Source organism: Mytilus trossulus, chromosome 3 (genome assembly GCF_036588685.1).
Source record: "Mytilus trossulus isolate FHL-02 chromosome 3, PNRI_Mtr1.1.1.hap1, whole genome shotgun sequence".
Classification (NCBI taxonomy): Eukaryota; Metazoa; Mollusca; class Bivalvia; order Mytilida; family Mytilidae; genus Mytilus; species Mytilus trossulus.
Window position 1 is genome coordinate 74,409,825 of NC_086375.1, and position 12,693 is coordinate 74,422,517.

At 33.4% G+C, this 12,693-nt stretch overlaps 1 protein-coding gene across 5 annotated transcripts in view; it reads left to right on the forward strand.

Annotated features, from left to right (window-relative positions):
* Nucleotides 1–829: 829 nt before the first annotated feature.
* The window catches only part of LOC134712394 (very low-density lipoprotein receptor-like), a 28,808-nt gene continuing 16,944 nt past the window's right edge, over nucleotides 830–12,693 (forward strand). Inside the window, exons 1-5 of one of the 5 annotated variants that reach the window (XM_063573894.1) lie at nucleotides 831–1,104; nucleotides 1,904–2,000; nucleotides 4,395–4,838; nucleotides 5,077–5,199; nucleotides 8,656–8,796. In XM_063573894.1, coding sequence (XP_063429964.1) covers nucleotides 1,913–2,000; nucleotides 4,395–4,838; nucleotides 5,077–5,199; nucleotides 8,656–8,796 — 796 coding nt within the window. In that variant the 5' untranslated portion in view covers nucleotides 831–1,104; nucleotides 1,904–1,912. Of the gene's footprint in view, nucleotides 1,105–1,903; nucleotides 2,001–4,394; nucleotides 4,839–5,076; nucleotides 5,200–8,655; nucleotides 8,797–12,693 lie in introns of all 5 variants that reach the window. The other 4 variants (XM_063573896.1, XM_063573897.1, XM_063573895.1 and 1 more) reach the window with 4 other exon arrangements.

A 12,693-nucleotide genomic window follows, 5' to 3' on the forward strand; every position in this document is an offset into this window, starting at 1 on the left:
GGACGGACAGACGGACGGACGGACGAACGAACTGATCGACGGACGGACGCTCAGACCAGAAAACATAATGCCCACAAATGGGGCATAAAAATTCAATAAAGTTTAAACATTCTACCAGTAAGTTTCCCTTTCAGTTACATAATAGATTTTCCCGGATATATTATCTTTCCTTAAATAAAGAATTTTGAGCAAGATATGAGTTGCATTTTTGTTTATTCGCCCATACAGGGACTTTTTACTATTATAGACAGTAGGGACTTTCTATACTATAGACAGTAGGGACTTGCTATACTATAGACAGTATGGTCTTTCTAATCTATAGACTATAGGGACCAGTCGCGGATCCAGAAATTTTCATAAGTGGGGGCCCACTGACTGACCTAAGAGGGGGCCCGCTTCAGTCACGCTTCAGTGATTCCCTAACCAAATTTTTTCCCAAAAGGGGGCCCGGGCCCCCTGCCCCCCCCCCCCTGAATCCGCCTCTGGGGACTTTCTATACTATACTGAGACAGTAGGGACTTTCTATACTATAGACAGTATGGACTCTCTATACAATAGAAAGTCCCAGGTGCACATGTCGCAGGTCAAGAACAGTACATGCATATTTTAGCTGAAACTATCAAATTCATTTGGGGCAACAGGATTTTTTAAGAAAAGCTATAGCAATCAAGATTGTCAGTCGTCATGAACTATAATGCTTACGTCTGAAGTCTCTAGATGACCACTATTACAATGTACTGGTCATGAACTACTACTTACGTCCAAATTTTACGATAATATTTTTGTTACTGGTTGATAAAATCTGACTTGAATAAAAATCATGTCAGTTTTAACTCAGGTTTGGTAGTGACCAAGTTTAATTGAAGTAACTGGCCAAAACTACGTGCGTGGTGGCGAGATATCCCTTTGTTTTCGCGGACATGTGATACGATCTTTATCTACAATTTAAAACTAAATCAAGCAAGCGAGAAATTCGTAATGAAATTAATAAAAGCCGATAACTGACCAGGTGAAAAATTGTCCGGAGGTAGAGACTATAAAAAGATATTTGTTTCGGACTGAACACCACTCAAGGAACAATTTAGCACTGGAACAATCAAAAAGGTAAGTTTATATGTAGAAGTTACAATCATAAAATTTTATTTTGTAACCATTTGAGTTTTTCAAATATGTTCTTTAAAATTGAGAATGGAAATTGGGAATGTGTAAAAGAGACAACAACCCGATCAAAGAGCACAAAACGGACTATTAGGAATAAAACGTCAATTTAAAAGCCGTATTACAAATGATTTCATTTTCTACTTTTCTTATATTCAATATTTCAAAATCAACAAATGTTCATTTACTATTGCCTGCACCGAGGTCCATACCCAGTTACTAGTCTAGTAATGGACTTCATCTGCTATTGTGTATTAGGCTTTCAATTTACATCTCTTATATTTGTCTTACCTTTTTACTAGACTATTTCTGAATGAATGAGATATTGTTATAATAGTATTTGTAAAATGGTAACTGACCAGTACATTTCTTTTAAAACTGGAAACATATTATTGGTTTTACTCTACCAACATCGGCGCATTACATTTATGCACATTTCACGTAAAATTTTGGAAATTGATATGGTTTGGATGTATTTTTGCGATTCCATCGCTAATCGTAATACCAATCGATACTAGAACAAGTAAAGCACAACAATATTATTTTGACAAATATCTAACTTCAAAGTCAATTATAAATGTTCAAATTCAAATTGATTAATGTTTTAAAAAAAATCACACACTAGACATTTATAATTTATACAGATTTTGGTATAGTGATTGTTTCCGGCAGTACCTGTTGTAGTTTTTACTTATAGTGGATTATAAGTTTACAACTTCTTAAATTTGAAATTATATTTTTACAGATTTTGAGAATGATTGGAAGAATAAAACTGCTCGTGCTTTTATGCATTTTTGGTACAACTCTATCTTTACGTATACCATTCAACAAAAGACAGTCGGGTAATACCAGTTTAAAAACATTTACTCTTTCAATATTTTACCTTTATCATTTCATGAATTCTCTGAATTTTATTTACCTAAACATTCTATAACAATGAAAACAAATAATTACTTGTATATACTCATTTGCTATTCTATTTGTTCTTATTAATGCAGAATCCTGCTTTGCTTATTAATAGAAAATCATTTTTTTTCTGACAAATTTGCGATAGTTAGTAAATAAGGAAAGGTAAAAAATGTGTTTATTATAATGACTTGTAATAAAATATTGAATCTGAATCTGTAAACCGCTTTCAATAAGTATAACAAAACTACCACAAAAGTTACTTAACAATAGTACACCAGATTAAATGCACCCACACATTATGTAAGTTATAAAATCATAGGCGGATCCAGGGGGGAGGCTCCTGGGCCCGGACCCTCCCTTTCGTGGGAAAAATTGGTTTATTATATAGGGAATCATTGAAGCATGACTGGAGCGGGCCCCCCTTAGGTCAGTCAGCGGGCTCCCCCCTTAGGAAAAGTTCTGGATCCGCCACTGAAAATCTCATTATATTAAATTGCAAATGCTCTACAAGGGCCTTTTAATTGAATATCAGATAGTTTAAATTTATACTATATAACATTGTGAGTCTGGTTTCCAGTAATATTTTCTTGGGATACTTTTTTTTTTAAATTCAGTTTCGTAGTTTACCTTTTTTGTCACAATCAAATCATGTCATTACAATTGGTATACACTTGAATCTATTTCTTAAGCTTCTATTGTTCCATCTTTTAATGAAATGGATTATCAGAACAATAGTCTTTTCTCTAAAAAAATATTAAAACGTCGAAAAAATATTTGGTAAAATTAATTTGATTTTGTATACTCAATTCAATGATTGTTTTGATTCCAAATTGATCCGTATGTCAAATGTCTAAATTAAAACAAGTATTTGAGGAGTCAAAAAATTCAGGTGATTTTTCAATAAACGTTATTAAAAAGCTAATTTCTGACGAAATAACCTGCCCTTTTACAATAAGTGATGATTTAATGACAGGAATTTCAAAAGGGAATACAAAATTGTTTCAAACTAATTACATTTTTGTCGAGCCTGCGAGATTTATTTCGCGAAAGTAAGATCCTAGATTCCGTCGTCGGTGTCGCCAACTTTTAGTCTGTGGCTTATTGTTTTTTAAGACATCAATAACTTTGTCAAAACCTACATATGTATGAAAATTAAGCAGAAGGTTTTTTATAACAATTATACAGAATTCAGAGCAAAACTATTAAATGCTTATTTTCATTTTTCTGTTTATACCAATAAAGTTGTAAAGTTAACATTTAGACGGAAGTTTAAAGGTTTTTTTTAAGACATCAATTACTTTTATCAACTTCTAAAGAAACGTATGAAGTTTAGGAGGAAGCTTTTTTATCACCAAATACAGTATCCAGAGCATATGTTTGATTACAAATTGTTACGCACCAATTACTTTGTCAAGCCTTAACGGAGTTATATATGAAACTTTGGCAGAAGCTTTTTGATGATATAAGATAATGCGTGAATCAAAACTTTGGGCATATTTTTTATTTTTATTTTGAGTATTTCTCTGCTTTATGGACTTTATTTTTTACAGTTTACATTTACATAAGTCTTGAAGATAATGTTTTTGTTTTTTTTCAAATTCTGTATTTTGCGTATAAATGGACTCACTTTTTAAGTCAGCATAAATTTTTACACTGACGGCATCAATCGCAGGCGAGACACTGGGTTCCCCATTTCGATTTTTTCTTTGAACATTGTCCTGTAGCTTACTGAAATAACTTACTGCTTAATCAGACAGTTACTAATCGAGGACCACTTTTTAAGTAAAAGAAAAACCAACTATAACAATTGTATCAGTTAAATTATGAGTGATCAAGTTACAGGTTACTTGGTGTAGATTTATACGATATATATCATTGAAAGTCTGTCCTCCTGGTTAGAGGAACTGTAATATTATTATAATGTTATTATTTTCACACATGCGAAACAAAGATGTGTATTATATATGAACTGTTATTATCTCTGTAGCTATGTACTAGTTTATGAGAATAAAATCATTCATTCATTCATTCATTCATTCACTTGAGAGATTAATAGGCTTAAAATCCACTTACCAAATTATAACTTTTAATTTCTTTAAATCACCTCTATTTCATAACACAAACAATTCAAACATATATATCATGCACTTAGCCTAACACGTCCATCCATAAAATATACCTCTCATGTGCTTAACCATCAACTAATTCTATGTAGTTGACGAGAGAACAAAAAGGGCTACCTAAACAGAATATAAAAGTTCTAAGCTAAGTGGGAACCAAAGTAAGTACAAATGTTATATTGAAATAGGCATATTTCTATTTTGAAGCATGTGCAGACATTAGCATTACAACAGACGCGACAGGTGGTTATACAGTCTTATCCGACTATGGTATAACTATTGAAGACTCGGAAGATATCAAAATTAAGTTGAGAATCAAGGCCAGTCATGATGCTGAAATCGTCCTCATGTCTACAGACAGTATCAACGACCCCCTGTATAAGATTATTTTAGGGGGATCAGACAACACTGTGTCAATGATCCAAGACGGTCAAAATGGAAAAATAAAAGCGTTATATAATGGACCTGTTTTACAGAATGGATTTACCAAATTTATGATAACTTTGAAAAATGACAAGATCAAAGTCAAAGATGGAGATAAAAATAAAATCTTGAAATGGAAAGATAATAAAAATCCATTGAAAGTAGTTAACGTTGGTATAGCCACAAAAGACTCAGAGAGTGGAGTATGGTTGTTCCCTTGCAATCAAGGTAATACAAAATGTTATTTCCCTTCTGATTTTTAAAGCATGAAGCAGTCCTAACGCATATTAACAATCTAACTATATGCACAAACTGTTACGAGTTATCACTTGTTTGGTTTGGGGTTTGTTTTTTTTTGGGGGGGGGGGGGGGGGGGGGGGTGGGGTGTAAAAGACTCCATGTGTACGTTTTGTTAAATGCGTATTTTTAAAGCCTTGTTTTCATTTCTATCCCTGATGTCACCCAGAACAGTGTGATGTAGCAGCTGAATTTGAATGTAAAAAGGGTTCGACATGTATACCTGTTAAGGAAAGATGTGACGGTATCGCCAATTGTTTGGACGGAAGTGACGAATGCGGATGTGATGATAGTGAGTTAACCAAAACTTTTGAATGCGAGTTCGATAATGAGTCAAACTTATATTTTGAATATTTATATACGAATTCGCTATTTATGAAAAAGAAGATAAACACGTAAAACACGAGGTAATGAAATAAGATTTAGACTATCTGTCGCGAATACGCGGTTAGAAAGTTCGTTTTATTCTGTTATTATACACGGAGGACAATTTTCGAAAGTTCATTTTATTCATATATTATACATGGAGGGCCATTTTTCGAAAGTTCATATTATGCATTTATATTTTTTTATTCACAATTTATATATATGTGTGTTTTTTTGGCTCTTATTCCGAATAATCTTTATATACTAAATATATATTTACATGCCGCTATTATTGTTGTTGTTACCAATTATGTAAATTTATGCCCTTTATGGCCCCTATAATTTGGGAAATAAAAATATTCTATTCTATATTCATAAGAAACTTCAAACTTCGGGCTCTTCGGAAATCGGATTTAAAAGTGTCCTTTTGACCAAATATGTACAGTTTGTTATGATATATAGTGCTGTTACCATCTGTTTTAGTATTCACATCGAGATGACCGTGAGGTCATTCCGATGTATTGCTATCGCCTAAATTTCAATTATTATAATCTGAAAATGTTCTCATTTTATCATGTCTGTGGCTTTTATATCTTAATGTAAGATATTGGTTTAATCCATGTAGAAGAGCAGTATGACCAAAACATATAATAGTTTACACTCGTCCATTGGTTTTCATAGAAGTGAATGCATATGATAATGCGTAGGTTATGTTCTTATTGATATTACGTCCTGGAGAACATGACCACCTACTCTAAGATCGGTTCATAATCATTGGTCTTTAAGCTCATTGATTGTGTGCTTAGTCTCCAGAGACGGACTATATGTTATTCATTTTCATTTATTGTTGTTCATTGTTGTGTTGTGTTGATATACACCAATTCTGTCACGAGAAAGGGTTGATAGAACTCGTCAAATATATGTTACGTGTAACCAGGCGTTTATATCTCAAACTCCGTTCCTGTCAATACTTGGATCCAAGTTGTCCACAAACAATACGGCAATACTAAAAACTACAACTATCTACGTTATGCACAATGAACTAAAATATACACACTGACTCTTTGTCGATAAAAAGTAACAACGGACAATTATATTACAAATATAATACAATAAACCAGCCTGTCCTCAAGATAGGACGATGTGTCACTTAGAGACAGTATAGCTGGTACAGCTTGTCCTCCGAATGGGACAGTCTGTCAATACAAACAGAGCGGTCTGGTTCAACGTGGGTACAACTTGTCCTCCGAGTGGGACAACCTGTCACTACCAGACAGTGCGGGCTGGAACAACTTGTCCTCCGAGTGGGACAGTCTGCCTTGTCAATCCGTTCAACTTGTACGTTTACTTTGTACCCGGTACAAAGTGTCCTTTGAATATTAAGGCCTTTACTAGCGCTTAATAAAACCAACGTACGCTCTGTTGACTTGTGACGGCTCATCGACAGCCAACCGACAGTCTCGAGTGCCGTTCCGAACTCTCTTATATACCCCAGGGCGACTATACTATTTACTTGATAAGGTTTCTCTGAATGTTCCCGATACCGAACACAAGAGTACCTCTCAAACACCCCCATGCCGATGGACCCAACCACTGACTCTCCCGCCAAACGTCTAAATCTGTTTAACTCTTTCTCAAACGTAAACCATGCATTGTTACACCAATATTACACTTGATAATAACCTTAACGACCAATAAACATTACATATATAAAAAACATGTTTCAGGTCAGTGGCTGAAAAACTGCCCTTGTTGTTGAAATAAGTTTCTTCTCATGTTAGTTGGCCTTCTCTTTTCAATTGTTTCATATACGTTTGCCTTCTTTATGGTATTTATTTTTTCACATTGTTCAAAGTTAAGGTCGTGCGATGGCCTGTAATTGTTCAAATCTTTGTCTTCAGTTTGTCTTGTTTATCAATTACACTTTGGCATAGGGACATCTCAGTACAACCAATGTAAATTATAATATATTTTATAGTGAGTTATTTTCGCGGTTAATTTGTATAGAGTTCATATCCAAATCTCGTACATTTTTCACATAAATACGGAGTACTTTTACTATTTTGTTACGGATATGATAATCTATTTCATCTAAAAACTCGTTAGTGTTTATGGATGGTTTTCTCGTTGGCAGTCATACAACATCACCACCTTACTTAAGTTTGTATCACTTTTGGAATTCCCGTATCTCGTAATTGAACTTTGTGTAATTCCTGTGGTATTGGCGACGAGTTCTATTATATTTTAAAATGTTCGGCAATAGACACATTCTACTAAAGCATTATTTTGTAAACATACCAAATATTTTAAAATTTCAGGATCTAATAAATAGCAACAGCCCGTCGGAACTAAACAAGACGTGCAAGTTTATTAGAATAATTTTTAAACGCATAGAACCTCCTGGGTAACCCCTTTATGTTTTTTATTTATACTATGTATGTTAATTTATTTATGTCTCTATACAATTGCACTTTAATCTACTTTGGTAGAATAAAGATCCAGAATTTTTCGTACATAAATGACAGTGCATCCATCACAAGTCTCTAAAGGCGGGTTGGAATAAATATACATGTAAATTAAATGCTTATGTTTAAAATTGTAATATATTGTGAAATTTTATTTTATTGCAAAATCATAACAACATATATAATTTTAATAATAACAAAATGGAATTATGACATGCCAGTAGCAACATGAATGTTTATCACTCACATTCATTAGGATTTTTTTTGTATGGTGCGCGGGAGGGTCAAAATGTGGAAATGAATATAGTATTATTCAAACTCAATTTCTCAGCCATGTCCTAAATGCTCCAACGAATGATTGGCAGGCACACCAACAGCTGCCCTTAGTGAATACACTACTCTTGTGGCCGGAAAAAACTTGTCACAGGTTAACGTAAAGCGAAGATTTACTTATTTATTTCCAGAAAAAATAAAAAAAAACAAATTACAAAAAAAAGTGTTGCTTAACTTGTTTGGCTCAGTATATATGTACCAAGTTGTATTTTAAAATAAAAAATATCTATATATAGGCCAACCAAAGCTACGGAACTATATAAGGAACATCTTATCGGGGCCTTTTATAGCTGACTTTGCGGTGTGGGCTTTGTTCATTGTTGAAGGCCGTACCGTGACCTATAGTTATTAATGTCTGTGTCATTTTGGTCTTTTGTGGATAGTTGTCTCATTGGCAATCATACTACATCTTCTTTTTTTATATCTATGTCATGTTATTATGTTGATTTGGCAGCATTATATTTTATGTTATGAATTATAAAAAAAACATATTCCATCCCTTCAATATTTTTTAGTGCGACCAAGTGTAAAGTTTTTAATAATTATTTTATGTAACTATATATCTATGATTTTTTTTCATTTAGAACCGAATCCTAGCCCAAGCCCAGCGACATGTACTAATGGTAAACTATCATGTGATGACGGCGAGGGATGTTACCCTTCTGAATGGAAATGTGATAATATCAAAGACTGTGATGACAACTCTGATGAAGAGGAGTGTGAAGGTACATATATATATTATTGTCGAAATCCGGATCTGGTGTACTAAAAAAATATTGGCACCATATGTTGGTGGCATAACATCGTGGCAACAAATAAAAAAAAATCTGTTTAGTATTAAATTTAAATTAAGATTCATTTTGTTACATCTTGTGATCAATTTTATTTGGCAATCGCCAATGACAGTCAGCAGGGTTAAAGAACATCAGTTGTTCGACCTGTTAGTCAAATGCGGTGTGTTTAAATATACTTTTTCACTCTTTTGGTCTTTTGGAAAATGTTGTTTGTGCTGTTTTTAGACCCTTCTACAACGAATTTTTTTTTACATGCACACGTATGAAAATTGCGGTTTTTTTTACGCCCAGGACGGGACGTATTATGGTATACCGTTGTCCGTCCGTCCGTCCGTCTGTCCATCCGTCGTCCACACTTCGGACAATAACTCAAAAAGACTTTCACAAATGTCCATGAAACTTTGGTGAATTGTTTATATCTATTGATGTAAGCTCCCTTTCGTTTTTTTTTTAATTTCAGATTTTAAGTTTTGGATTTATGGGGCTTTATTCATAAAAAAAGGGGATTTTTAACACTTTGGACAATAACTCAAAAAGGCTTTCACCAATGTCCATGAAACTTTGGTGAATTGTTTATATCTATTGATGTAAGCTCCCTTTCAATTTTTATAAATTTCAGATTTTATAAGTTTTGGATTTATGGGGCTTTATTCATAAAAAAGGGGCATTTTTAACACTTCGGACAATAACTCAAAAAGGCTTTCACCAGTGTTCATGAAACTTTGGTGAATTGTTTATATCTATAGATGTAACAAATAATACTTAATAAAATCTGATAAAAACATAAAATTTGTCAAATCTTTAGTTCAATTTAAAACATTAAATTTCTTGTAAAAAATAGGTTCCATGAATGTCATACGTTTGTACTTTTATTGAATGGTTGCAAGGATGAAAGCACATTAGCAGTCCCTGAGATATTAACTGTTCCGTTCCCTGAGGCATATATCATTTTATGATAACATTTTTACTCTCTAAGCTATGGATAAAAATCAAATACTGTTTTTGCATATAGGAAGTTTTACTCTTGTTAAAATTGGTTGCAATTAAAATCACAAATGATACCTGAGCATCGCAACTCTTTTATAGAGTTAGGTTTCGGTGGAAGGGATTAGCGCAATAAAAAATATTATAAAACATAACTAGTCTACAATAGCACATAATAAGTGAACAAGTGACAACATAAAAATCCTAACATGTGACTAAATATTCCTTAAATGTTAAAGGGTGTCATTTTATGGGGAAAAAAAGGAAATCAAGTCTCCTAAACATTTATCAATATGATCATCTTGTGAATATTCTAAACAATAAAAAGATTCAATCAATATACCCCAAGAAAATTACCTTCTTTCAAACTACTATAAAATTTGGAAATCAGCCATAGATTTACTAAAACCCATAATCATATATCACTTTCCTTATATTGCATTGAAGACTTCTATGTTATATGCCAATGTTAATGATACTTGTTTTTTTATGCTAAATATTGAAAAGCTGAACTAGGTTTAATCATCAGTGTCTTCTTTACTGTAATCACTGTCCTCATCATCAGAAAAATCCTTATTTTCATTCTCAGAAGAGGCATCCTCATCATCAATGAAATTCGTCCACACTTCAGAAAATAACTCACATAAGCTCCCTTTCCATTTTATAAATATAAAAGGTACTTGGTACTCAGAAAGTGTGTTGTGAACAAGAGAGAATGTATGGATGAAAAATTAGGACAACAAACTTAGTTAAATTTGAGGTAACCTTAAAAGTGCCATTTTTAGCTCACCTGGCCAAAAGGCCAACTGAGCTTTTCTCATCACTTGGCGTCCGGCGTCCGTCGTCGTCGTCCTGCGTCCGTCGTCGTTAACTTTTACAAAAATCTTCTCCTCTGAAACTACTGAACCAATTCAAACCAAACTTCATCTGATTGATTCCTAGGGTATCTAGAATAAAGTTTGTGTTTTAATTCCCATTTCATCAAAAAACATGGCCGCCATGGCTAAAAATAGGACATAGGGGTAAAATGCAGTTTTTGGCTTATAACTCAAAAACCAAAGCATTTAGAGCAAATCTGACATGGGGGTTAATTTGTTTATCAGGTCAAGATCTATTTGCCCTAAAATTTTCAGATGAATCCGACAACCCATTGTTGGGTTGCTGCCCCTAAATTGGTAATTTTAAGGAAATTTTACTGTTTTTGGTTATTATCTTGAATATTATTATAGATGAATATAAATTGTAAACAGCAATAATGTTCAGCAAAGTAAGATACAAATAAGTCAGCATGACCTAAATGGTCGTTTGACCCCTTTAGGAGTTATTGCCCTTTATAGTCAATTTTTAACCATTTTTCGTAAATCTCCATGATCTTTTACAAAAATCTTCTCCTCTGAAACTACCGAGATAAATTAATCCAAACTTGGCCACAATCATCATTGATGTATCTAGTTTAAAAATTGTGTTTTTTTACCCGGCCAACCAACCAAGATGGCCTCCACGGCTAAAAATAGAACATGGAGGATAAATGCAGTTTTTGGTTATTTCTAAAAAAAAACCAAAGCATTTAGAGCAAATCTGACATGGGGTAAAATTGTTTATCTGGTCAAGATCTATCTGCCCTGAAATTTTAAGATGAATGGGACAACCCGTTGTTGGTTTGCTGCCCCTGAATTGGTAATTTTAGGGAAATTTTGCTGTTTTTGGATATTTTGAATATTATTATGAAGAGAGATAAACTGTAAACAGCAAAAATGTTCAGCAAAGTAAGATTTACAAATAAGTCAACAGGACCAAAATGGTCAGTTGACCCTTTTAGGAGTTATTGCCCTTTATAGTCAATTTTTAACCATTTTTCGTAAATCTTAGTTAACTTTTACAAAAATCTTCTCCTCTGAAACTACTGGGCCAAATTTACCAAACATAGCCAGAATCATTATTAGACTATCTAGTTTAAAAATTGTGTTTTGTGACCGGACAAACCAACCAAGATGGCCGCTACGGCTAAAAATAGAACATAGGGGTAAAACTCAGTTTTTGGCTTATAACTCAAAAACCAAAGCATTTAGAGCAAATCTGACAAGGGTAAAATTGTTTATCTTGTCAAGATCTATCTGCCCTGAAATTTTTAGATGAATCGGACAACTCGTCGTTAGGTTGCTGTCCCTAAATTGGTAATTTTAAGGAAATTTTGCTGTTTTGGGTTATTATCTTGAATATTATCATAGATAGAGATAAACTGTAAACAGCAATAATGTACAGCAATTTAAGACTCAAAAATAAGTCAAAATGACCAAAATGGTCAATTGACCCCCTAAGAAGTTATTGTCCTTTATAATCAATTTTTAACAATTTTCATAAAATTTGTAAATTTTTACTAACATTTTCCACTGAAACTACACGGACAAGTTCATTATAGATAGAGATAATTGTAAGCAGCAAGAATGTTCAGTAAAGTAAGATGTACAAACACATCACAATCACCTAAACACAATTTTGTCATGAACTGTCTGCTTCCTTTGTTCAATTCACATATACCAAGGTGAGCGACACAGGCTCTTTAGAGCCTCTAGTTTTAGTGCATTTTTATTTATTATTGGGGGGGGGGGGGGGGGGTATTTGACAGGGCTCACACTATTTCTAGTTGATCATATAAATTCATTAAAAGACAAGTTAAAAGAGCAACGGGCGTATCATGCGCTAAAGCGCAGCCCTTTATTATCCAACGCAATCATAGGTTTGAACGTAGTTTTCAATTTAGACTGGTTTATAATTTTTCGTTTGGGCTTGTATCATATTTTCCTTCCGGTTTATATGATCCGTTCATCCTATATTGAAATCATA